The following is a 23,356-nucleotide window of genomic DNA, read 5'->3' on the forward strand; positions in this document are numbered from 1 at the left end:
GAATGGCTTTGAGTGTTGAATCTTTACAGTAAAGACGCCATTATTTCGGGTTTTGTCTGTAATGTTCCCTTGGTGATGTACTTAAAGGAACACTGAAGAGTTTTTGAATTTGCAAATTTGTTGAGAATGTGGTATCCTCTTACAACATGTCTACGGAGGTTTTTTTCGCAAGGTTTGATTAAGGGGAGACGCGGGTCGAAAAGTCGCGGTTTTCCGGAAAATTTTCGCTTTTTTTTTTTTCCGGCTGTATTGGCATCCTTGGACTATAATGTATTACTTCTGAAAATATCAAGCTGAAATTCGCACGAGAAATTATCAAAAAATGCTTCCAAGTGGGCAGCGGTGACGCGAGAAATGCGCGAAAGTCGCGAAAACGACGCGTTGGCCGCCATTTGCAATCGTGCACGCATGCTGCGAAGGTCGTATCCTTCATAATCCACTAGTAGCCAGTCTCGTGCCTTCACGCAGAATAAACAAAAACAAGAAAAACAACGCGTACGTCACGCGTTTTGAATATCGCGGCACACAGCGCGAGGCCGCCATTGGACGGCGGTGCGCTCCACGCTCCTCCCCCTCCTATCTCTCCGGCAAAAGAGCGAAGCCTCGGACGTCGCGATCGAGTTTTTCTGTGTTTCTCTGCATTTTTGCGTCATGGCAAGCCCGAAGAAGTGCAGTTCAGATAATCGAAAGTTCAGAACTCGCCACAAGTATCGCAAAGCGACGCTTCCCAAAGCGACAGCGAACGACGATGTCGCTCCCGACCAACGCCCCGACGCTCAGACTTCAGATAGGCCTAACACCGTCACCGAACCCTGCGACAGTGGTTGTGAAATAGCCGCTGCCGTGGAATTCGTCAGTGCATCCCAAAGGAAGATTGGATTCTTCGAGAGTGAACGTATACCGGTAGATGCTGCTACTGCGAACATGCTGCTTTGCGAAATCGATGCGCTGACGGCACTTGTGGCGGGTGCGCAATGCCCAACCTGCCGCGAACGGAAGCTCGGCGTGCGAGAGGCAGCTGGAAAGTGCAAAGGACTTTCGGCATTCCTCGAACTGTGCTGTCAAAATTCTGATTGCCCTGAATCTGCACTTTCGTTCACGCACACGTCGAGACGTACTGCTTCGGCCGGGGACCAAGGAACGAGCGCTCGTTTTGACAGCGGCAGCTCGCGTGACAGCTTTGCTGTAAACGTGAAGGCAGTTCTGGCAGCACGCGCTATAGGCGCAGGCCACGACCAACTTTCACGATTTTGTGCGATTCTCGGTCTTCCGAGCCCGATGCATCACAAGACATTCAACGGCATTTGCAAGAAGCTCCATGGTGCGGCGATGACGGCAGTGAGCAAAAACTTGCACCAGGCACGAAAAATCACGAAGGACGCAGTCGGCGGCAGAGATGTGCCAGTCATGTTTGATGGCACCTGGCAGAAAAGAGGTCATAAAAGCCACAATGGAGTGGGCACGGTCGTGTCCCTGGACACGGGGCTCTGCCTCGATTTTGAAGTTCTTTCGAACTACTGCCATGCTTGCAGTATACACAGGGACCTTGGGGAGGATGAAGAGATATGGCGAGCTTTTCATCTTCCAGTTTGCCAAAAAAACACTGACTGCTCATCCCATGCAATGGAACCTGCGGCAGCTGTCAATATATGGCAGAGGACCTTGTCTTATGAAACTCCACTGCGATTCACCAGCTTCCTAAGTGATGGTGACAGCAAGGCCTACACTGCAGTCTGCGAGGCAAATGTATACTGTGACACCCCCATTGACAAAGAAGAGTGCACGAACCACGTTGCAAAGCGCTTGGGAACTGCCCTACAGAAATTGGCAACGCCACTGCCACGAGGCGAAAAACTGAAAGATGCGACAATAATAAAACTACAAACATATTACAAGATCGCCATCACGAGCAACAAGGACAGTGTCCGAAATATGTACACTGCCATATGGGCATCGTATTTTCATTGCTGCTCCAGTGATGGTGCCAGTAGCCACAACTTTTGCCCGCGGGACCAAATTCGTGGTGCTAGCACAAGCGTGCGGAAGCACTGGGGGAGCCTGCACCACGCCACACCCCACTGTTGACAAAGGCTCAAGGATTGGCAATTATGCCTATCTACAAGCGCCTTACAGAGGAGAAACTCCTTATTCGGTGCCTTCATGGCAAGACGCAGAATGCAGCCGAATCGCTGAACAGCAAGATATGGCTGCTGTGTCCAAAAACAAAGTTCGCCTCCAGAACAACTGTGGAGACAGCCACCGCTCTTGCTGTACTCTGGTACAACAAAGGCCACAGGGGCTTTGAAGAAGTGCTCGAAGGCATTGGAATTCTCCCCTCACAAGATCTGGCCACACATGGTGACCACTGTGACGTCATGCGCATCAGGAAGATGAACCTGAAGCAAACTGCAGAAGCGAGGGCACACCGTCGCAACACAGCGAAGAGAGCTCGTGTTGAGGACACTGACCGCAAGAGCCGTGAAGGACCAACCAAGCTATGGTGCAGGGGACTTCTAGACACTTGCAGTGCATTCAAGGCAAGGTACTTTTCATTGTGCCCCAATTTGATGCAAAAAGAATGATTTCCTAATAAATGCCAACTTTGCGAACTTTCAAACTTGTTTTTCTCATTCTCATTTTTTCTGACAGTTTCACGTTTTCCGGGCAGCCTTTTAGAAACTTATATTCATTGTATAGTAACGAAACTTGGCACACATATTCTTCAACACATGCAGAATGCAAATATCTACTCTAAATTGCAATGCCTACCAGCATTAGTTGTGAAAATATTAGCTTATTGTTTCAAGGGAGATTGAAAATAATAAGTCATTCAATACAATTTTTTTTTTCTTGGTTCCAATATTTCTGTGACATATCTATATAGATATTTGCACTTTTCAATCTACCAAGAGTCAAATAAGATCAGACACAGTGCTTTTACTGAAAGTTTAGTACATAAAAGAGTGCCCGCAAAAAATGTAACTTTTTGCTATTGTTTATGGCATAACTCAATAATTATAGCAGCTACACAAAAAATGATTGCATATTTGAAATCTGCATGAAAAACTATACTAATAACAAACTTTTCAAGTCTCTATTACTAGAAATAAAAAAAAACTTTTTCGAGGAGCGTCTCCCGAAGCGAGGTTTTGGGCAGGTACCGAGTGTATTAGCTAGAGCCTGGTCACGCAGCAAATTCTCGATACTGAAAGGCATTGAAGCTGTTTTAGATGTAGGTGCAACAGTTTGCTTACTTGAGCGAAATTAGTTTTTGGGGGGATTTTGCAGTTTCTGAGGAGTCTAGAAAACTGGTCTCTGACTGCTTTGAGTTTTCCACTAAAATACCTAGCTAAAGGATAAAATGGCGCCACCGTCTATGTGAATTTCTTAAGGGGTTGGAGCGCTGGGAATGACTGTATATGTGCCTGCGAGGCTTGTGTTGGCTGGTGTTGAGGCAAGTTAGGTCTAAGTGCTCTCTTGACTTTATGCGCCCAAGTTTGAAGAGAAATTCCACTAATTTTGTACACTGTAAAGTGCGTCGCATCATGGTTCGTTTAAAGTGAACTTCGCTCCATCAACTTAATATGCAGACCAAACTTAGGCTTAATAATGGCCCTCTGTATCCGAAAGCCTGTTGTACGTGGGTCCGTTATAACGAGTGGCGACTGTATGAGGCATCTCTTAAAAGCAAGGTTCCATGCCTCGCCACAGTGGTCTAGTGGCTAAGGTACTCGGCTGTTGGCCTACAGGTCGCGGAATCGAATCCCGGCTGTGGCGGCTGGATTTCCGATGGAGGCGGAAATGTTGTAGGCCCGTGTACTCAGATTTGGGTGCACGTTAAAGAACCCCAGGTGGCCTACATTTCCGGAGCCCTCCACTACGGCGTCTCTCATAATCATATAGTGGTTTTGGGACGTTAAACCCCACAAATCAATCAAATCAATCAATAAGCAAGGTTCCAGGTTCTAATTTGCTTTGTGAACCCCCATTTATATGTACTCACTCGATGTCTTGTATACTCAATTGTGTGTAACATCAGTGCCTCTCCCTGCCGCAATGGTCTAGTGGCTAAGGTACTCTGCTGCTGATCCGCAGGTCGCGGGATTGAATCCTGGCTGCGGCAGTTGCATTTTCGATGGAGGCGAAAATGCTGTAGGCCCGTGTGCTCAGATTTGAGCGTACGTTAAAGAACCCCAGGTGGTCGAAATTTCCGGAGCCCTCCACCACGGCATCACTCATAATATATCGGTTTCGGGACGTCAAACCCCTCATATCAATCATCAGTGCCTCGCATAAAGTGTATATATTCTTCTTATGTGGTTAATTATGAAGAATCATTCACAGCTGTAAAAAAAGTTTTTTTTTGGCTGCACGATAGGTTATTAAAAGTGTTGCTTTGCTTTCACAGATAAACAGTCCACAGAGCTTGCAAATGACTTGAAAGCTGGCTATGATGAAAAAATGCTTGGTTGGCAAAAGGCAAATTGAGCCTCTAAGGCAGCATTGGCATTGTCTTGGGCAGGTAGAAAGAGACGCATGGGAAGCTTGATTCAGCCTGCATACTACTACCCATGCGTTTCTGGCGAAGGCGATTTGAGCATTGCCTCTGCTCCCACTTTGCTCACTGGCTGCGAGAACTGGTGCGCACCCTAAGTGCATGCGTGACTTGCAAGATGCAGTGAGGATCACACCGCCCCAGAGCTGAGTGATGAAGACAGCGCATCCGAAAGTCGCCGCCATCTAGAAAACCAGATCACCCGCCGAAAGGTGCAGCAGCTGCAGAAGAAGATGCGCAACTTGCGGCTGCAAAAGGTGAACATATCTCTCGTGGAGCCTTTGTTGGGGCAGTTTTCTGTGATGGAATGATGTCGCTGTTCTGACTAATTGCCAAGATTATTGTCTCCATGTTTTATGATCTGTCGACTTTCAGAATAACAAAAGTCGATGTTGAGAACTCAAAGGAGAAAATCATTATCTCTCACTGATATTCATGTTCAATGAATGCGTTCATAGCATAGTAAATAGGGGGAAAACATTCTTGTCATATGCAACTTCGTAATGAGGTAAGACTGTTGTTATGGAATGGAAGTCCTTTGTGCTTGGCTTCCTGATGTTAGCCTATCATAGTGTGCCAGCCATTTGGCTCTTCTCGGGGTTTAAGACTGAAACACATGGAGCTTGTTTTCCTCCTGGCCTCGGATGAAGACAAGAACTCTTGTTTCTAGGCTTTGTTGCTGGTTGTTACATTTGTCATTGCCCCCCCCCCCCCTTTGTGTGTGTATGTGTGTTTGATGTGTGTGTGATCACTGAAAACTTGTGAAGAGGGGAGTTGTTTTAGAGCTGAGTGTATGGACTGCATGTTGCAGCAGAGTTACTGTACTATATGCTATGTTTAGATAGCAGAGTTGCGTGTAGGTCTGGCTGCCATGTTGCCAGTTACAAGTGAGGCGTGTTCAAGACTACAGATCAACTTTACTGTCAATCACTATTATCAGTCTAGTTCGATACAGCGGCATGTTCTAACACACAATTGCTGGCATATCTGCAAGACATGGTTGCTGCGGTTGTTTGGAAGATGCACACACAGGGGTAGAAGTGCTGCACCAATTGTGTCATTCTGCACCAATCTCACCTGCTGCACCTAAATGGCAATTTGCGTGTGCAACGCCAAGTTTAGTAGAGTTTTATCATGGACAGAGCCACACACGTGGGCTACACGAAGAACGCAACCGCGTCCATATCAAATTAGTAGGCTTGGGCGAATATTCTAATGCTTCATATATTCAAACGAATGATGCAGTATTCAAATTTGCTTCTCATATAACTTGAATTATTGAAAATTTTGAATTATTCGAGACGAGCGAATAAATGCATATTAATCCACATGTAACATCTAGTAAAGGTTGTTCCACTGTAGTGGAGTGTTGCTAAGCAGTGAAAACACCTAGAGAAGTATATATCGGTTCACATGTAACTCTTTTGTAAAAGTGGCTTCACTGATGTGAAGTGGTGCTAAGCCGTGAAAATATAGATAAAATTCCTGCATTGCCACGAGGCCCCACTTCAAGGTTATATGAAGGTATTAGGTTCACATCAATTCATTTTAGAGGCGAAGCGCCTCTTACTCTAACCTTGTCATGCGTCACGCATAACCAAAGAAGAGGAAAAAAAGAAGGCAGTATCTCCCGAACAGAATAGATGGCGCTGTGTTATAGAAGTACATAGAAACTGCACTTGAGTGAGAATATTCTAGATGGCGCTGTATAGATGTACATACAAACTGCAGTTGAGTGAGGATGTTCTAGATGGAGCTGTACCACTACTGTCAGATTGGCTGCTGCGCGGGCTGGGCCTGGGCACGCGGAGAACGAGTGCCTCAATCTCCTGAATAGTTGCCGTACGTGGCGGATCGTTGGTGGGGCATGGACGAAGCAGAGTGGCGGGCACGTTGAAGACGCTTGCACTTGGCTTCCTTGGCTCGCGTCTCATCGGTGTTACCCGCGCGACCGCAGTCTGTCAAAGAACTTGAGGGGTGGGGTAAATGCTAATGTGTACTTCATAATTGTTTGCTCGCAGGTTGGTTTAATACACTACTTTCTTTGAAAAAGCGGTGCTCATGTTCACTCTGCATGATTTAGGTGAGGTAGAATGGCTTGTACATATAGTTTTTTTTCTTCAAAATTTAAGCCTTCTATTTTATATTGCTCCGAATTTGGTCTTGCATGATTAAAAACTTATGTCCTTTTTTTGTGATCTGCTACAAACTTGGGTTTTAGTGCTTCAAAAGTAATATTTTGCTGCTCCGAAAATTTCTCCGAATTCTATTTTGGCTGTTGCATCCCTGAATGGAGAAGAGCAGCTCGAGCATGAATAGGACTTCAGGTTGCTATGGCAGGGGCAGACACGTCCTCTCTTGTGTCTCTGTTCTTAACAAATAATGCAGTCACGCACACCCATACAAAATGGCGAAGCATCCAGGAAAATCACAGAAAATGACAAAAGAAACTTAGGAGAATCTTGGTCTGCTCTTTTTGCAGATTTCACACTGGGTGGAACAGCAGCAAGTGTGCTATTTGAACATTTCAACTCGTTTCCCTGATTAAGGCCGGACCCCAGCTGAAACGTTGCAATAACGATGCTTTCGTTGATTATTTTACATGTCTGCAAAGCCCTGAACCCTCAGAAAGATTTTCGATAAATGTACATACAAGCACATAGATTACTTGAAGAGCTGCGATTGCTTAAAACGATAGGCAAATAGAGTATATGTATTTAAAAAAACATTTTGTGTCAGTGTTCTGGCCAGTCCGACATTTCTCTAGGCAAAATGTGAAAACTTCTAATGGCATTTTTCTAGCATTGTCGCTCCCATGAGTATGGGTTGCAATATAGTGCCCATGGGAAAAGTGGCACCAACACTGTATATAAAAAACAATCTGTGACGTTAGCACTGTTTCGAATTCTGCTATTTTTCAAATCAGTTAGGATTGGGGCCCATTCAACCATGGCCATCATGTTGCAACTCATTCCACTGTACCTGATATGTAAGATAGAATTAATGTTCAACCTCTTTATAAGAAGCGCTGATATAAGAGATGAGTGCCTTATATAAGGGACATGACGGGCTCTTTGGTACGTGTCTTTTATAAAGGGGTTTAGTTGTACAAGAAGGTCATTTAATGTTTTTAATGTAATGTACTTAAATGTAATGTTACTAATATACAGGGTCATTCACTTTTGCACTTTTGGTACAAACACGGCACAGCATTTCCAGTGCGCGCATTGTGGCCACGCGTCGAAACTAATCTGCGCAGATGCTCAGGCACTGCGTTTCCTCTTCTGTAGGGCTCGAGCGCCTTGCTTGCTTTGCTGTGAGGCACGCCTATCTAAAAGCATGCCATTAGCAATTAGGCGCATTGCAGCGGCATTGCAGGAAAGCCTGCCTTTTGTGAAGTTTTCTGCTTAAGATGCGAGTAGTTCCAACTTCCAGTGCCACAATTTTATTTTATTTATTTATTTTTATTTCCCCTTATCAATCCCTCTTATTTGCATGCATATTTGGAAATTGCTAGGTATCGCTTACTTAAAACTAAATTTAGGACCGTGAAGCGACTGTGTATATATGAAAGATGTAGAACATTGCTGTGGATAATTTTGACCACCGGTGCTTCTTTAGTGTGAGTTGGTCTTATGCGGCATATAAACATGTGTGAATCTTGTGTCCACGAAAATTCGGCCAGGCCAGTTCAGTTTCGGTTGTGCCAGATTGGTTGTGTGTTGGAAGATGGCATTAATAAATAGCAATAAACGAGTAAATAATGTGTCACTTTGCAATTCTATGAACATTCTATTCCTGGTGAATCTGCGGGCCGCATGCGACCCATGAGCCACTTCTCTGAGTTATCATTTTTTTAAAGGAAACTTGCACAACATGGTGCACTACTGCAATGCTTGCTTTTTTTCAACGTCTTTACAGCGTGCTTCATAGCTACTGGCATGCCGATAGGTGTACTTCACAGCAAAGTAAGCTCTGCACACCAGCGCATCACAAAATATTAAGCAGTGCCTGTGCGCCTGCGCAGATTAGCTTGGATACACGGCGGCACCGTGTGCGTCAGAGTTTCTTATAAATACGCTAGAGGGAAATATGGGGCTAAGTGTGTATGGGAACTGCAACCCATGGTTCTTCACCGCATGTTTTCAGCTCCACTTAGCTTCGTGTGGCTTGGAGCTGCTTTGTCACGAGACGACAATCAGCAAGTGTTATCACCTTGACCTTTCAGGCTCCCCAATTCAAATCTGGTCTCGAAGTTCAGAACGCTCTGTTCTCTTATTCGAGGCAAAACCAAAATGTAATAATAAACAAAACCATAAGTTTATTTGTTTTTTGTTCTTTTGCTACCTTTTGAGTTTTGAGCCTCACACAAAACAAATATCTCTTTGTTACAGCCAATATCGTGACCATTCTCGCATTTTATAAAGAGAATGTCACCGAAATTAAGCATGACTAACCTAAGCACATTATAACCAATTATCTGCGATAGCTCGGCTGCGGAGCTGAAGGTTGTGGGTTGGATCCCGGCCACGCCATTTCGATGGAGGTGAAACGTGAGAGGCTCGTGTACTGTGTGATGTCAGTGCACATTAAACACCACCAGATAGTCAAAATTTCCGGAGCTTTCTACTACGACGTCTCTCGTAATCCTAACGTGGTTATGGGGTGTAAAACCTCAGTTATTGTTATTAATAATTCGGGATATTAGTGCTTTAATGAGGTGAATCTGTATAGGAGAGCTGAAGAATCAAAGATCTGAAAGCAATGTGCTGGTTGTCAGTTTCTGTTCTAGGTTTCCTGCATCTTTTTAACAGTGTGTGGACACATAAATGCAAACAAAAAAGAGAAAACAGTTCAGTTTATCAGGTAAGTCGATGGAACTAGATCGCGTAACTAAAAGCCATTGGGACCCAGTTGCTTTTTGCCAAATTGCTCATCAAATTTGTTTGCTCCTATTGAGTTTCTGGCTGCAAAGAAGGCAATTTGACCTACTTTTGGTCATTAGAGAACTTTATGGGAATTAGTGGGGCCTAATTTGTCTTGACCACACTTTGGTTAGACCTGTTATTTTTTGAAGCTGTGCAGAGGCATAAAAATCATTAAAGATGGTGGTGGTGTCTTAAAACATCACTTTGTAAAAAGGATAGTTATCAGTGTGTCGTGAAGGGGGGCCTTGCATAAATGTACCATAAATGTAATTGGTGCTTTTAGGAGGATCAGCGTACACCTGCACCAGAAAGGGCCAAGGCTATTGCTCCTCCACCGAAGGCACTCTTGCCACCGATTGAGGCACCAAAGCCTCAGGCTCCAGTAAAGCAGGACCGCAACGCCGCTACTGCTGGTAATGCAAGAGCTCCAGCAGTTGTGCCACGGAACTTGCTTCGCTCATCTAGTAAGTCGGCAGACGGATGCTGCACAGTCTTTTCTTCCTTTTCTGTGCCCATGTTTTCTTTTGGCACTCACCCCTATCTAGTGTCGTACTGCCTAAAGGGACAGTAAAGGGAAACTGACTTGGTTTAGATAGACAAACTGCACTCTGAGAACCTTAATGCCACATGTTTCACTATAATAAGTTCATTATTAGCAGAGAAAAGCTTGAAGTTTCATTTTGAAATTTCCTGTTAAAATCTCCGCGCAGGATGTCGGAAATTTCTAAATGTGTTTTCGTTATCTCCATGGCATTGGCTCGATTAAAATATTCTAAAACTTCACATGCTAGGTCTATGACACCCACAGATGGCATTGTACTACTTTATTTTTATCAATTGGAAGCTACGTAGAATCATGTAGACTCCTTCAAAATTTATGCCTTCACAGTGTCTGGTGCAGGAATCTCAAGATGGTGTCTCCACCTGCATCTCGTTTCACGTGTTTTCTTGCTTACCAAGTATAGTGTCATGGTGACATATTTAGAATTGTGAAAATGTACTTCACTAATATGCGGAAAATTATTTTGCCTTTAGTGTTCCTTTAATGCCAGGAAAGAAGAATTATGGGGCAGGGGCAGCTTGACTTGATCGTGTGAATGATTTAATGTTGGGATTTGCAGAAATCTTATTTAATGATGATCAGCATACTTATATGCTGAATCTTTTTTGAAACCCGCAAAAGGCAAAAAAAAAATTGTGCGAAATCTATTACGCAGATGTTGTAGAAGGCTACAGCCTTGCAATCTTCTGTCTTGTCACAATAGTTGCATATCAGTGGTCGCGAAAAACAAAAGCGTTCATGTGCCAAGGAATCGTATCTATGTCGTACCAAGGAATTGTATTTGTACAATCTGGTTAGAATTATTTAATGTCCTCTACTTTACAGCCCGGCATTGCAGTCATTGTAATTCTATGTTTGATGGTGAAAATGCAGGTTTGATGAGGTGTTAGATGTGTAGATGCGATTGAAGCATCGTGAAGTGCTTATACAAACATTTGGTTTCGTTCGGCAATTCACATCTTGTTCATTGTGCAAATCTGTTTTTAAGCGCTCCAGAAATCATGTGTGCATGGCTATTGTGAGCACTTGAAGCAGTTCTGATATGAGAACTAAAGGATAGAAACTTAGATCAGTGAATTTGCGAGTCATAATTTTAAAGATTAATGGTTGTGGAGAAAATTATTGAGCATGTGGCTGTAGGTGAGGAATGTTGCCTAGATTCTGTGTTGTGTTGCATCAGTGAAGCGTATTGAAAAACAGTGCTGAGTAGTAGTATTTGCAGGAAACGTGTTGATATGTATAACGGATAAATGTGTAAATATAGTTCATTGTTTTTCATATTGTCGTGTTGTTAATGAAAAATGCTTGTGGGCTGAATTATATGTACTTTTGTCAAGTCACGTTACTAATGCTTCTGATATTACATTGCATCTGTTCTTTATGTTGCTCTTTGCATTGTTTTGTTACATAGGTTACCCAGAAAATGGATTAATATGTTTATTTTAGTATCTCCCACAGCAGTACGGTTTTAGGGTAGATTTGTGCTTATGCTCTTCTTTTTTAGTTATGTCGCTTTGCCGATCACTGATTATACTCTGATCAGGGCCTTATTCAGGCACATGATACAGTCGAACACGGATATATCAAACTCGTAGGGGATCGGGGATTAGTTCAATATATGAACGATTCCATATAAAAAAATAGAGGCCCCTTGAGCCTACCTATAGCAAATCATCACTTACAATAGGCGTAGTCAAGAATGACAACTAATTCCGCACACACGCTGCAACATAATTATTTATTTGCATGAAAAAAAAAAAAAGTCGCTCATCTTGGCCGGCTACTTTGTTTTTGAAATGTTGAAGACGTTAGTCTCAATCTTATGAAGGCTGTCCAGGTGCAACAGCCCGGTTTCCTCCATGTGACCTATACAACGGCGAATGATGCCAAATGCTGCAGTCACTTCAGTGGCGGAGTACGCGCGTGTAGCCAGCGCCTCGTCCAGACGATCCTCCTCGTCACACAAGCTGTTTGCCTTGGCATCCTGGGTCCCCGAGACTGCAGCTACTATGTCATTGTCAGCGAGGCTCGCAACGGCCTAAACATTGCAGTCTGCTTCCACGAAGTCGTTAGCAGACACTTTGTGTGGAACTGCTGTCGGAAAACGGGATGACAACTCGCAAAACACGTCATCTATGCGGTCGTCGTCGTCTTCACTGGTTTCCGCAAGTTCCGCCGTCTCGAAGCCTGCCTCATGGAAGCAGTTCACCTCTGTGTCCGTCTTCACATCTCGCCAGGCATTGAAAATCTCTGAGGGAGAAAACTTCGCGGAGATTTCCGGCCACTCCTTCGTCATCCACTGCTGGGTGTCCTGGCTGCTGACAGCTTCACTTTTGCCAGAATTGGTTTTGCCAACGATGTTATAGCGCTGCTTAAATCGGTGAAGCCACCCGCTGTTGTCGGCGAAGTTGTTTCACTGAGTGCAGCGGCAAACCATTTGGCTTTCGCGATCAGCATCAGGCCATCCACCAGAATGTTCTTCGCGCACACTTCTAAAAACCAGGCATAGTGTGCTTTTTCTACTTCCCATGGGCAGAAGCACGCATATGACAGGCTCCCGATATTTGCTGTTCGATATCTGCTTTGTTTTTTAACAAGGTACTCGAGTGCTCCGTAGTATCCTGAAGTCGTCCCCGACGGTCGAACATTTCTCGCCCGCCTCAACACGCTGAATAGCGTTCAACTTCGTCGCAAAGTCAAGGGTCTTGCACTTCTTGATGCTGGCCATAGCTACACGAGAAGCCGACAATTCAAGGAGTCCGCAGTGGCTTTGCACACCACGCACGTAAAAGAGATGCTGCACGTGCAGTGGTACATACGCGATGCGACAACGGAAGCGACAAAAAGCTCGCAAGGCGATGGCCACATGTGAGGGCAACAGCAAAAGGTGCGAGGTGGATCAGCCAACCACAGAGTTGGCTGATCAAAACTCGCAAAACAGCACCAACAAATAAAAGAAAAGGCAAAAGGAGGAGGACGTTAGCTCTTTTTTTCCTGCTCTCCGAGCCGACCGGTATGCGGAGAAAGCATGGGAAAGAGGGAAATGAGGAAAAAACAAAAGCCGATACGCAAGTTAGAGATTGTGCAGTCCGAGCCTTCTCGCCCTTGCCTTTTTTCGAGCGTTTTGGGTATTGGTGGAGGAGTGATGCCGCACTGAGGTCGCCGGGCACTATGAGTGCCAAAGTGCACCTTCCAGCTCGCGCAGCTTTCGATATATCCGAAGGCGGGTAAAAATACCGTTCGATATAACGGTGCGAATTTCTATACTATTACAAAGGAATTTCAAGGGAATAACTTATGAGTTCGATATACTTGAAAATTCAATATATGGGTTTGATATAAGTGTGTTTGACTGCCTTTAGCCCCGATCCTTTTGGTTCTTCTGTAAGAAATGAAAACTCAGAAATGTGTGAATAAAAGTACACTTCATGGCATTGGCTTTAGTGCTTGTAAAAAGTTCTTCCCAGCTCGTGACTAGCCCACGAAGGTGCCTTGAAACCAGTTTTGTGTTTCTTGCAAGACTGCTTCTACTATTGTGTTGCTTGACTCACAGACATGACCTTACCCCCGAAGGCAGAGATGTTACTTGGCTCGCACCTTCGACTTGACTTGAGCAAGTCGGCGTGAAGCAAGCAGCGAACTTCAAAACGCCCAAGTCAGCCTTCGTGTTTCATAGATGCTCGGGCTGTCTTGCTTGGTCAAGTCAAGAACGAGCTTCAAAGTAGAAATACGCTGCTCGCCTGCTAACGAGGTTAATAATGAAGTTGTTTGCGTAAGGCACGTGTTACAGCAAAAAAAGACCATATGTTCTAAAATAACTATAAAAGCGAAGTGCCACAAGCGTATTTTTGCCATTTACGGCTAACGAGTGGCAGGTGGTGCTCGCCGCCGCAGTGATGCGCAGTGTTGCTTCTGCAAAGCGTTCATTGCGCGCTGGTTTTAGTGGCTACCCAAATGCTGCGCTTTTCTCCATGCTAGCTTGTTTGGAGGCAAAACAAGCATCGCATTGGGTTCTTTTGTCGTTATTTTTGTTCAATCGAGCGCCCTAGCGTGTATTTGTGCTGACCTGGCTCACGAAGTAACGCGATTTTCACGGTATTCGCCTTTCTGTTCGCCTGTGGACATGCTTGTAGCGGGCTAAGTCGCGGTTATATATGAAAAATATTTTTTGCCCTCAGCAGAATTTTGTGTCGCAAGGTGCAGCAATGTCTCGCTGCATGGTGGTGAAGGGGGAGGCACATGATCAGGAAACCTGTGATAGGGGCACCTTTTTTTTGTGTGTGTGTGTGTGTGGAATTTCTTGTCACATTGTGCTGCAAGCGATGCCTTTCTCAGCGAGAAACAGCGCCCTAGACGGGACGAAAGGATAGACGAGACACACAGACACACCGCCGAGTCCATTTTGTACCGAAAGAGATGGAAAATGTCGTGTTTTAAAAAAGCAGAAACTGCCTTTGTGGTTTCCAAGACTTCGGGTCACCACCGGGCCTATTATTATGCATGTGTGTGTAGTCGACATAACCTGTCAGGCCAGAGAACTCAGCCACTTCATAAAAGTCCTGAATAACTATAGAAACTGCCGCCGGCTGCAGAAAGTGCACCAGCATCGTGTACAGGTGCTTTGCGATAGTAGTGTAACTTTTCCGACTGCACGGCACACTGTCGACTACGGAATGCGGACGAGATTCCAGGTTTGGAATGTGCCAGTGCCGTAAAACCTGAGACCCATCAGTAGCTGTAACACTGGAAGCGCAGGCTGTCTTTGGTTGTCCGCACTTTCACGGAGCAGCAACATAGCCAGCAGCTGCTGCACGGCGTTCTTCGTGGATCTGTAACGAGCGTGGAATTGTTGCTCATCGTACAGCTCCATCGGATTTCCTCGGTCATGTAAAGTGGGTCCAAGAATCTTCGGCAGGCAGTGCGCCTCAAAAATGCTACGCTTAGGGCGAGGCAAGCAAACTCAAAAGCGGCCACCATCCGCGTGACGTTCATTCGAGAGGTGGCCATGTTGGAATAACGCATGAAGTCGCTTTCAAGCTAGCCCCGCAGCTGACTTAAAACTTGTCCTGACTTTGACCGAGCCAAGTCGCCTTCAAGTCGTCCGCAAGTTCGAGAACGGTTTATGGCGACCGGCAAGACTGACTTGAGTTAAGAACGAGTCAAGTACGAGTCAAGTAACATCTCTGCATTCGGGGGTTAAAGTAGCTGACAGGAGTGGTTTCTAGTTGAGACCATGTTCTAGCTTTTGAAGGAGCAGGATAAAATAAGCATCTTTATCACCTCTATCGGCGGTAGTAGTTGTATTATGCTTTTATTATTTCGTTCTTTAACAGAGCCAGGGAGTTTTGGGGGACGGGGGCGAACTGTTTGTGAACCCAGAAATGTCTCCAAAATTCATGACCATTTTGCATTATAGGGTACAGAATTCACGTGCTTGCTAGGATCGGTCATGGAGGATTGATTAGACGGCCTTAAGCTACAAAAGAAATCTATTTTAGCCCCTTATATAAATTTATTGATCGTGTGCATTAGACCTTTAGGCATCTTGAAGCATACTTGTGAAATAGTTTTCTTTCCCTACTTTTTCAGAAGAAGCACTGAAGTAATATTACTGCAGTCTAGCCATAGTATTTTTTTTCTTCTCCTGATTTGCATGTAACCAGTGTGAATCATGTTGTTATTAATAGGGACAGTTTAGTGTCGTTATTGTTAAAATTTTGCTTGTAGCCAGTGGTTGATGCGGTGCCATATTTTGTAAATAGTAGTGGGCATAGCCAAGTGACAAGATGTTTCTCTCTCTTGCATTGATACGGCATCCAGTGGAATAAAAAAAAAGCGGGTGGGAGCTTTTTACTGATGTGTGTTATATTCTCAGGGCAAAGTTTTCACATATGTTTTCAAGCCTTCCTTACTCTTCCAGATGTGCCAGTTTTCGGAAAGAAAAAAGGTAGGTGACTATGCATGTTATCTTTTTTTTAAAGGGCCAGTCAAGAGGCTCGGACATATTTTTACAACACCGAAACAAGCTCTGCAATTCGTATAGTAGACAGTAGCCATCACGTTTTCTGAATATTACAGAGCTGCGCTTTGCGCACCTCCATTTCGAAAAACGGTTCTCGCGCTGCTTTTCTACACCTGAACAATGCACCTTCCATGCGCCGTGACGCCAACTTGGCGATCGGTGATGTGACGCAGCACGCAGCTCGTCGATTGGTCTAAAGCAGGTTTAAACAAACAGTAGTAAAGTCAACGACAGTTCCTGTTCTCACCCACAGCTACAACAGAGCTATTCAATCATACGAGTTGCGAAACTTTCCATAGGCTCCATGTATCGAAATCCAGACACGTCACTGCTCCAGTTTTTTAGAGTGAGCAAATTTTCCCTCCATCTGTTCATCAGCACACCCACTAATAAACGCATTGTGCTTTGTGTTGCAGCTCCCAGATGGCGCGACAGTGTGCTCGCAAAAAATCGCATTGCCAAAAAATCGGGCCAACTTCATGTCAGAGTTTTGGAGAGCAGTTTTGCTGCAAATCGTTGTTAGCTGCAAATCAACCGACTGGGCTGCAGAGAAGTGTCGGCGCTGGGTAAACAGTAAACAACCAGGCATCGCATCAAGCGAAAGTGCATTGTGACTGATTTGTCACACTGGCGATGTCAATTGCTGATGCCTTTGTCACACCGGCGATGTCAATTGCTGATGCCTTTGTCACACCGGCGATGTCAATTGCTGATGCCTTTGTCACATTGCTGAAGTGGGCTACACCTTCCTCTTCCTCTAAAGAAGCAGGTTGGCAAGGCCGCACAAAAATTTGAAAAGTGATGTTCTAGCCCCTGTAACTTCCTTAATATGTCACGTATTCGCGAAATTCTTGCGGCAGCATGTTCACGAAGTAAAAGTGCACATATTTCTCTTTAAAAATGTTCACGAAGTAAAAGTGCACATATTTCTCTTTAAAACAATTTTAGGACCTTGGGGTTGTTTACTGGCCCTTAAAAAAAAATATATTACCTGTCGCACTGCCGCATGAAAAGTGATTCCTCGGACAGACCAAATGAGGCAAAGGAAAGTTTGCAGAGCAATTAGTGCTAAATGGCGTGAAAGCAGTCTAGCTGAAAATTATCTTTGCCTGATCTGGGATTCGTGTTTCACTGGGAGCTCTCTGCATGCACGGTGCAGCTGGTAGGGCTCTGGGCAGTGGCATGGTTCTTCCCCGGCTACCAACTACGTCTGGCTGCAGCCGTACTGCTCCTCGTCACTGGCGCTATCCATCATTGATTCCAAGGTGAGTTACTACCACTACAACTTTTGGCCTGTGCGATGTGACAAAGCTGCATTGGTAGACCAACTAGCCAAACAAACTGTCGTTCTCAAAAAACCTACATTGAACACAGGAGAATTAGTAGTCAGGCTGTGATGGAAGGGGAAAAAATGCAGGAGAGAGTGTCATATGTTTTGTGAAAATTATGCAGTGATAAGGGCCGATTAGTGGTGCCTTCATCCCAAAGAGCTGCCACGAACCAAAGAACGCCTTGAGAGCCCCGGTGGTAGGAGCCATTGCAGAGGCAGGCCCTTAAATTAAGGAGTGGAATTCGACATAGCTGCCCTGATGAGGCTAGGCATCGGATGCCATGCTCTTTCCTAAATATCTTCTCGAGTTGAGCAAATTCATTCTCATTTGCAGCGGCATATTTGCAACTGACCTTCTAATTGTACAGTTGCGAGTTCTCATCTCTTGGATAGCAAACTGCTTGTGTTTAATGTGCTCGTGAATGCCACGCGAGACCCATCAACAAAGCACAATAGCATTACAAGAGTTGCTGCATAGCTCTGTTTGCACTATTGCCTGTTGTTAAGACCTACTGCATTCTGTGGCAATTTTATGAGTACTTTCGCTTGTGTTGTGGGCTTCGGTTATTTGCTGTTCTCAACAGAAATTCTGAGCCACCTCAAGCACGCTATGTTTACTGGCTAGGTGGTGGCTATAGAACGATTTATTCATTATTGTTCAGCGAACTGGAAGCGCAGGGGGAACACACACATGAAGCAAATAGGAGGCACACAGCACGAGCGCTCCATCCTGTTGCAACGATTTATTCCACATGCTGTCAAGTCTGCCTAATGCTTAGCAAAAAATACATGCAAATATTTTTAAAGCGTTTCAGAAAATGCTGGCAAGCCTCTAGCTGTTTGCTTTGACAATCAGAGAGGTTCTTAGATCAGAGGAACTTAGCAGCAGTGTTTCTGAACAATACATGTTGCTTTCCTGCATTTGTTCTGTGTCTGAAAGTCTTACAAACGTGCTCAACTTTCCATGTTGGCCTTATTTTTCATAATAGTGCAGCAACACATTAAATCGTGCTTAAGTGAAAAAAAAAAAAAAACACCATTTTACCCAGCACACCTAATGTCATTTGTAGCAAATGTCGAAACATAAATGGGCTCTAATTGTTCAGTTCAAATGGAACTGCAGTGTCCTAGTACATTACTCTGTTATTTATAGCCTTCAATTTCGACCTAAAGGTGTAATGTCTTTTTCTCTTTGTGAGATTAGACCAACATTTTGTTGTAAACTAGTTTTGTACCACTGTGTCTATGGTAAGACTTCTCTTCATTTACTTTGTTATAACCCATGATTAGTTGTATCAGGGTTCATTATATAAACATTTTGGTGTAGTAGGGCTATGGTAGGGTTGACAGTGTGTTGATGATCACTGCCAGCGACTGTTGCAGACAGCGTAGGAAATGGCCTCATAGCACGAAGCAAAAAAAAAAATTAAGCTGCACACAACAAGGAGCACACATCTTGTTTGGTTGGTTTGTGCGATTTAACAGGTTAATGGAGGGCTGAGGTTATTTCATCTGCACAGACATCGCACAGTATGCGGGCATCCAGCACTTCTGTTAAAACGTGACTGTGGCAGCTGTTATCCAATCCTCGCGTTTTAAGGTCTGCAGCTGAACTCAACTACCACTGAGCAGCTGTAACGGCAGAGGATATCTACGTGCACAACGTTCTTAATAACACACTTAACACACCGCTAGCATGACCAAACCATGTGCAAAACGGCTATCTGGAAAGCGTGCACACACACATGTGCACACTTGGCAATGATGGCAAGAAGGCTGATTGAAAAAGAAAAAGGCGGTGCCCTGGAGCGTGTTGCCAGCTTGTGAAGAGTGGTCACCAAAGTGTAGTATTAGTTTCATGGGAGCCTTGAGGGTGCATTTGTGAAGCATGAAATATCTTGTCAAGTCTGAAAAATTCATCTGTGTATTCGAGGGTCTGATGCCGTCTCTTTCTGCTTTCACAGTTCTCAAAATATTTATGATAATGGCTGGGGATATTTCTGAAAAACTGTTCTAACAACATTCATAAGAAATGAAACGGGTTGTGAAAGGCGCATTCATGAAAGAACTACTGTATTATATCTGAATTTGTAGACACGGAACACAAAACTTCAGTTATATGTGCCATAAGTTACATGGCAAGACTGGCACATATGCGAAGACTACCAGTGCTGTTAGTGTTTAATTTGTGCAGTGATATTTCAGAAAGTGTTCTATAAATGAAGGATAGCATTTCACATGCTGTTTGAGCAGAGAATGAAGATAGACAATGTGCTGTTGATGCATCTTGGAAATACGTTTGCCGACTTGAAAAAGAAAAACAACTACATAGCAGTTGTTTTGTGATGTACGAATAGAAATGATGAGAGAAGCTCCTTCGAAAAAGGATGCTAACGACTATGAACTCCTTTTTTTTTTGCACTGCGCTCTTTGTTGCCGCTTGTGTGGAGAGCGTCTGCTGCGTTGGATGGTGGGAACGTATGGGGAATGTGTGTTTCCCACTTTGAGAGGAGAGGGCAGAGATGAAAAAAAAAAAAGTGAACTGCTGCCGTTTCGCATGCATTCGTATTTTCTGGCTTTGCTGGCTTTGTGCCAGGGAGCTTCAATGACGACTGCGGGGTGCCGGCCCTAGGTGCGAAGAAAAAATCCGTTTTAATAGACTACTTCCTGGCCTTTCCGCACTTCACTGCCTTCCGCTCTTTTTCCTTTCGATAAATTTTTGTTTTGGTAAAGGAAACTGGTGACGGGAGAGGAGCTGAGTAGTGGATCTGCCGTCGAATTTCTGAGGCATTGAAGTTTGCGTGGCTGACAGAATCTGCAGCCCATCCCTATTATATCTGGCACTACAAGCATAGGAGCGGTAGGGCTAAAAGACCCCCAAATACGTCTAGCCAAACATTCCGTGGCCTGTAAACTTCACTGTTTTTGCTTAGGGTATGGTCATTCATTTGTAAACTTTTTGATGAATTCTTAATGTGGCGTTTGTGAGAATATAACGTGAGCTTTTTTGTTCTTCCTTTCTCTTGTTCTACCAGCTTAAGAGGGCACTTTTTGCCGTCATATTAATATTTGTAAGTGTAGCATGTGCAATGCAAGTTCAATATTCTCCTTTTTGCTCATCTTAACGCCTCCAGCCGTGCCTCCAAAAGGCTGAGCTCTACGGGAAAGTGATTGTCTAAGATGATCTAGAGTCAGCGTTCTTGTGGTCGCATGAAAGCTGACTATTGCGCAGAGTTAACTACATTAGTGCATCTGTGCATAGTCTGACTACATTAGAGCATCTGTGCATAGTCGGACGGCACACATGCAGTGGCGCCTGCATGTGTGTATCTGGCTCCTTAACTCAATACTATGTTGCAGGCTGCACATTGTAGCAGTTTATTCTGGTTTAAGTCACTCTTGACCACTATTCATCCACTATGCATTCACCAATCATGGTTGCCTGATGCTGTCAATGATGTGAGTGGAGGGTTGTGTGGACCACTCATAAAGGCGATTTTAAGGGCTTGTTTTCATTTGCTAGACTGAACATTAATTAGAACACACAAGAAAGCCAAGGATATTTCCTTGGCTTTCTTGTCATACAGTTCTAATTAATGCTGACCACCTATGAAATACAAAGTGTCTAAAAAAGAATAGCATTGCTTGAGGCATTGCTTCAACGTGGCAGCTCTATTGAAATGTTTGACATTGCTGTTGTGCTGGATAATCATATCGCATTTAGTAATAGGTCTCTGTAGTTTTCATTACAGTCATGATACATATATGTGCAGTAAAACTTGATTAATTTGAACTCTGTTATTTCGCAATGCTGCTCAATTCGAAGGATTTCTGCATACCTATATTTTTTAATGTAAGTTGGAGCGGATGATTTGAAGTGGCGGTCAACACCACGCCAGTTAGAAAACTTAAGGTACCATGTGCCTATTCCTGACGATGATTTCACCACAAATACATTTAAACGAAGGTGCATAGGAGTCATAAGGCAATTCGAGTAGTGATATTAATGAGTGACGTGTGAAGCGCCTCAGCCTTGCTTGTGCCTGCTAAAAAAAGTGTCGTGACGAGTTGAAATGTGCGTCTGCAGAAAATAAAGCATGCTCCTCTGCAACACAGTGGTGACACACAAGCAGCATGTCCCAGGCTTCTCGCAATGTCAGCGCATCGAGTGTTACACATTTTTTTTTGGAATATAAAAAATGAAGCAGTCTTGCCGTTCTCTGGCTTTGCGGCGATATTGGGACCCGGTACTATTGGAGCCTGCAAACTAACAGGCACAGCATACGACCACTTCTGATTACTTTCAGTTATCTAAAGTTCTTTGCATCCTGGTTCATTTTTGTATGTTTCATTAATTCAAAAGCCCACTTAGTTCGAAGATTTTTCACAGTGTCAGTGACTTTGAATGGACGATTTTTTTATTGTATCTATATTCTGGAGCAGCAAGAAAACTAGAATGTACACCAGAATTGTATGTTTGCTTTTAGGGGCGAAGCCTCTTAAGGTCGAGGCTTGTCTGTTGTCGCATCGTAGCCAGCCACTAGTACTCGAGCACTCACTAGATGGCTCTGCGGCGCTCACTCCACTCCCACGTGCCGCAACAGGAAAGCTCGCTCACCTTCGCTCGAAATGAACGCGCATTGGCGTTGCTGCTACATGCAGTCCACGTCCTGCGAAATACGCTCGACGAGAAGCACATGCACGAACCGGAGGTCTAAATAGCGCGTGTGTGAGCTAAGAGCTCCCTCTGGCCTTCGCTGGCTCTCTCGTGTCTCATGTAAAGGTGCATCTCCGCGCCGAGTTTAACTCTTGTAAACATGTAAATATGTGTGATTTCTGTGGCCAAGAAGCCTCGCGAGAGTTCTCCTTCACTTCAGCCTAGGTGACAGCCTCAACCCCCTTCTTGGTCACATCAAGAAATATATATATAGATATAAATGATCTGCCAGCATATATTTACTCGCTGATACGGCACCCAGGGCTTCGTCCACTCATCAGGATTCACTTCGTGGAGATGCATGGATTTTTTTACGTCTTAAGAGACAAGGTTTATGTAGGTCCTGCCCAGAGACCATTAATACATATAAACTGATGTTCATGCTGCTAACATAGTACTTCGCTTGTAACATTACATTTTTAATGATACTTTATGGTAGGTGTAGGTTTTTTTTAGAAACAAAGCACGGACAACATTAGCAACATGAACAGCACTGGCGAGAGCTTTGTTTCACGACATCTTTAAAGCATCTTGTTCTCTTGTGAAGGCTTGCTGTAATGGGAAGTCAAATCTAAACATGGCATTCTGTTATGATAATGACTGAAGCATTAGTAATCGATTTCACTAGTTGTAGCTTGTCCTTGTTGGGTCAACTTGCAGCCTACTATTGATTTTGTATTGTTGTCCATTGTGTGAGTATTGGTTTTTGAAAGACGTCTGTTCTGCACACAGCGGCAGCCATGCATCTCATAATCTGCCACCGCCTGTTGCCAGAGCCAATTCAACTGGAGCAGTGCCCAAACGCACTGAACGAAACACTGGAGCTCTGCATGGTCGGGCCAGTGCTGGCTTTCAGGCACGCTGCCGCAAAGTGAGTGCACATGCCAGCCTTTTCACACTTCGGTGCCTGTGTCAGTTTAGATGAGCTGACAATAAAATATAGGACAAAGGGTGCTTTGAATGAATATGTGTCTTAAAAATTAAGGCCTAAAGTTGTCTCAAAAACTATCATGGGAGCTACCCAAGTGTCTAAACTGGTCACGCAGCGCTTGAGGAGACAGGTTCGATTCTTGGCCATAGCGTTTGCATTTCGATCAAGGATGCCCATTTTCATGGATCTTGGTGCATGTTAAAGAACTACAGGTAGCCCAAATTTATCTATTGTCCCTTTTTATGGCTAGCGTCATAGTCGCCGATGCTAATAAATTTTTCAGACAACGAAAATTCGGACTTACAGGATAT

General features: G+C 44.3%; 1 protein-coding gene across 5 annotated transcripts in view; it reads left to right on the forward strand.

Moving 5' to 3' along the window:
* LOC119160918 (AN1-type zinc finger protein 4) overlaps positions 1–23,356 on the forward strand; it is an 84,689-nt gene that overhangs the window by 25,221 nt on the left and 36,112 nt on the right. For 3 of the 5 annotated variants that reach the window (XM_075880445.1, XM_075880444.1, XM_075880447.1), the window contains 5 exons: positions 4,674–4,812; positions 9,767–9,947; positions 15,921–15,992; positions 17,227–17,332; positions 22,847–22,985. In XM_075880445.1, the coding sequence (XP_075736560.1) occupies positions 4,674–4,812; positions 9,767–9,947; positions 15,921–15,992; positions 17,227–17,332; positions 22,847–22,985 (637 nt within the window). The remainder of the gene's footprint in view (positions 1–4,673; positions 4,813–9,766; positions 9,948–15,920; positions 15,993–17,226; positions 17,333–22,846; positions 22,986–23,356) is intronic. The other 2 variants (XM_037413190.2, XM_075880446.1) reach the window with 2 other exon arrangements.

Source organism: Rhipicephalus microplus, chromosome X, assembly GCF_043290135.1.
Source record: "Rhipicephalus microplus isolate Deutch F79 chromosome X, USDA_Rmic, whole genome shotgun sequence".
Classification (NCBI taxonomy): Eukaryota; Metazoa; Arthropoda; class Arachnida; order Ixodida; family Ixodidae; genus Rhipicephalus; species Rhipicephalus microplus.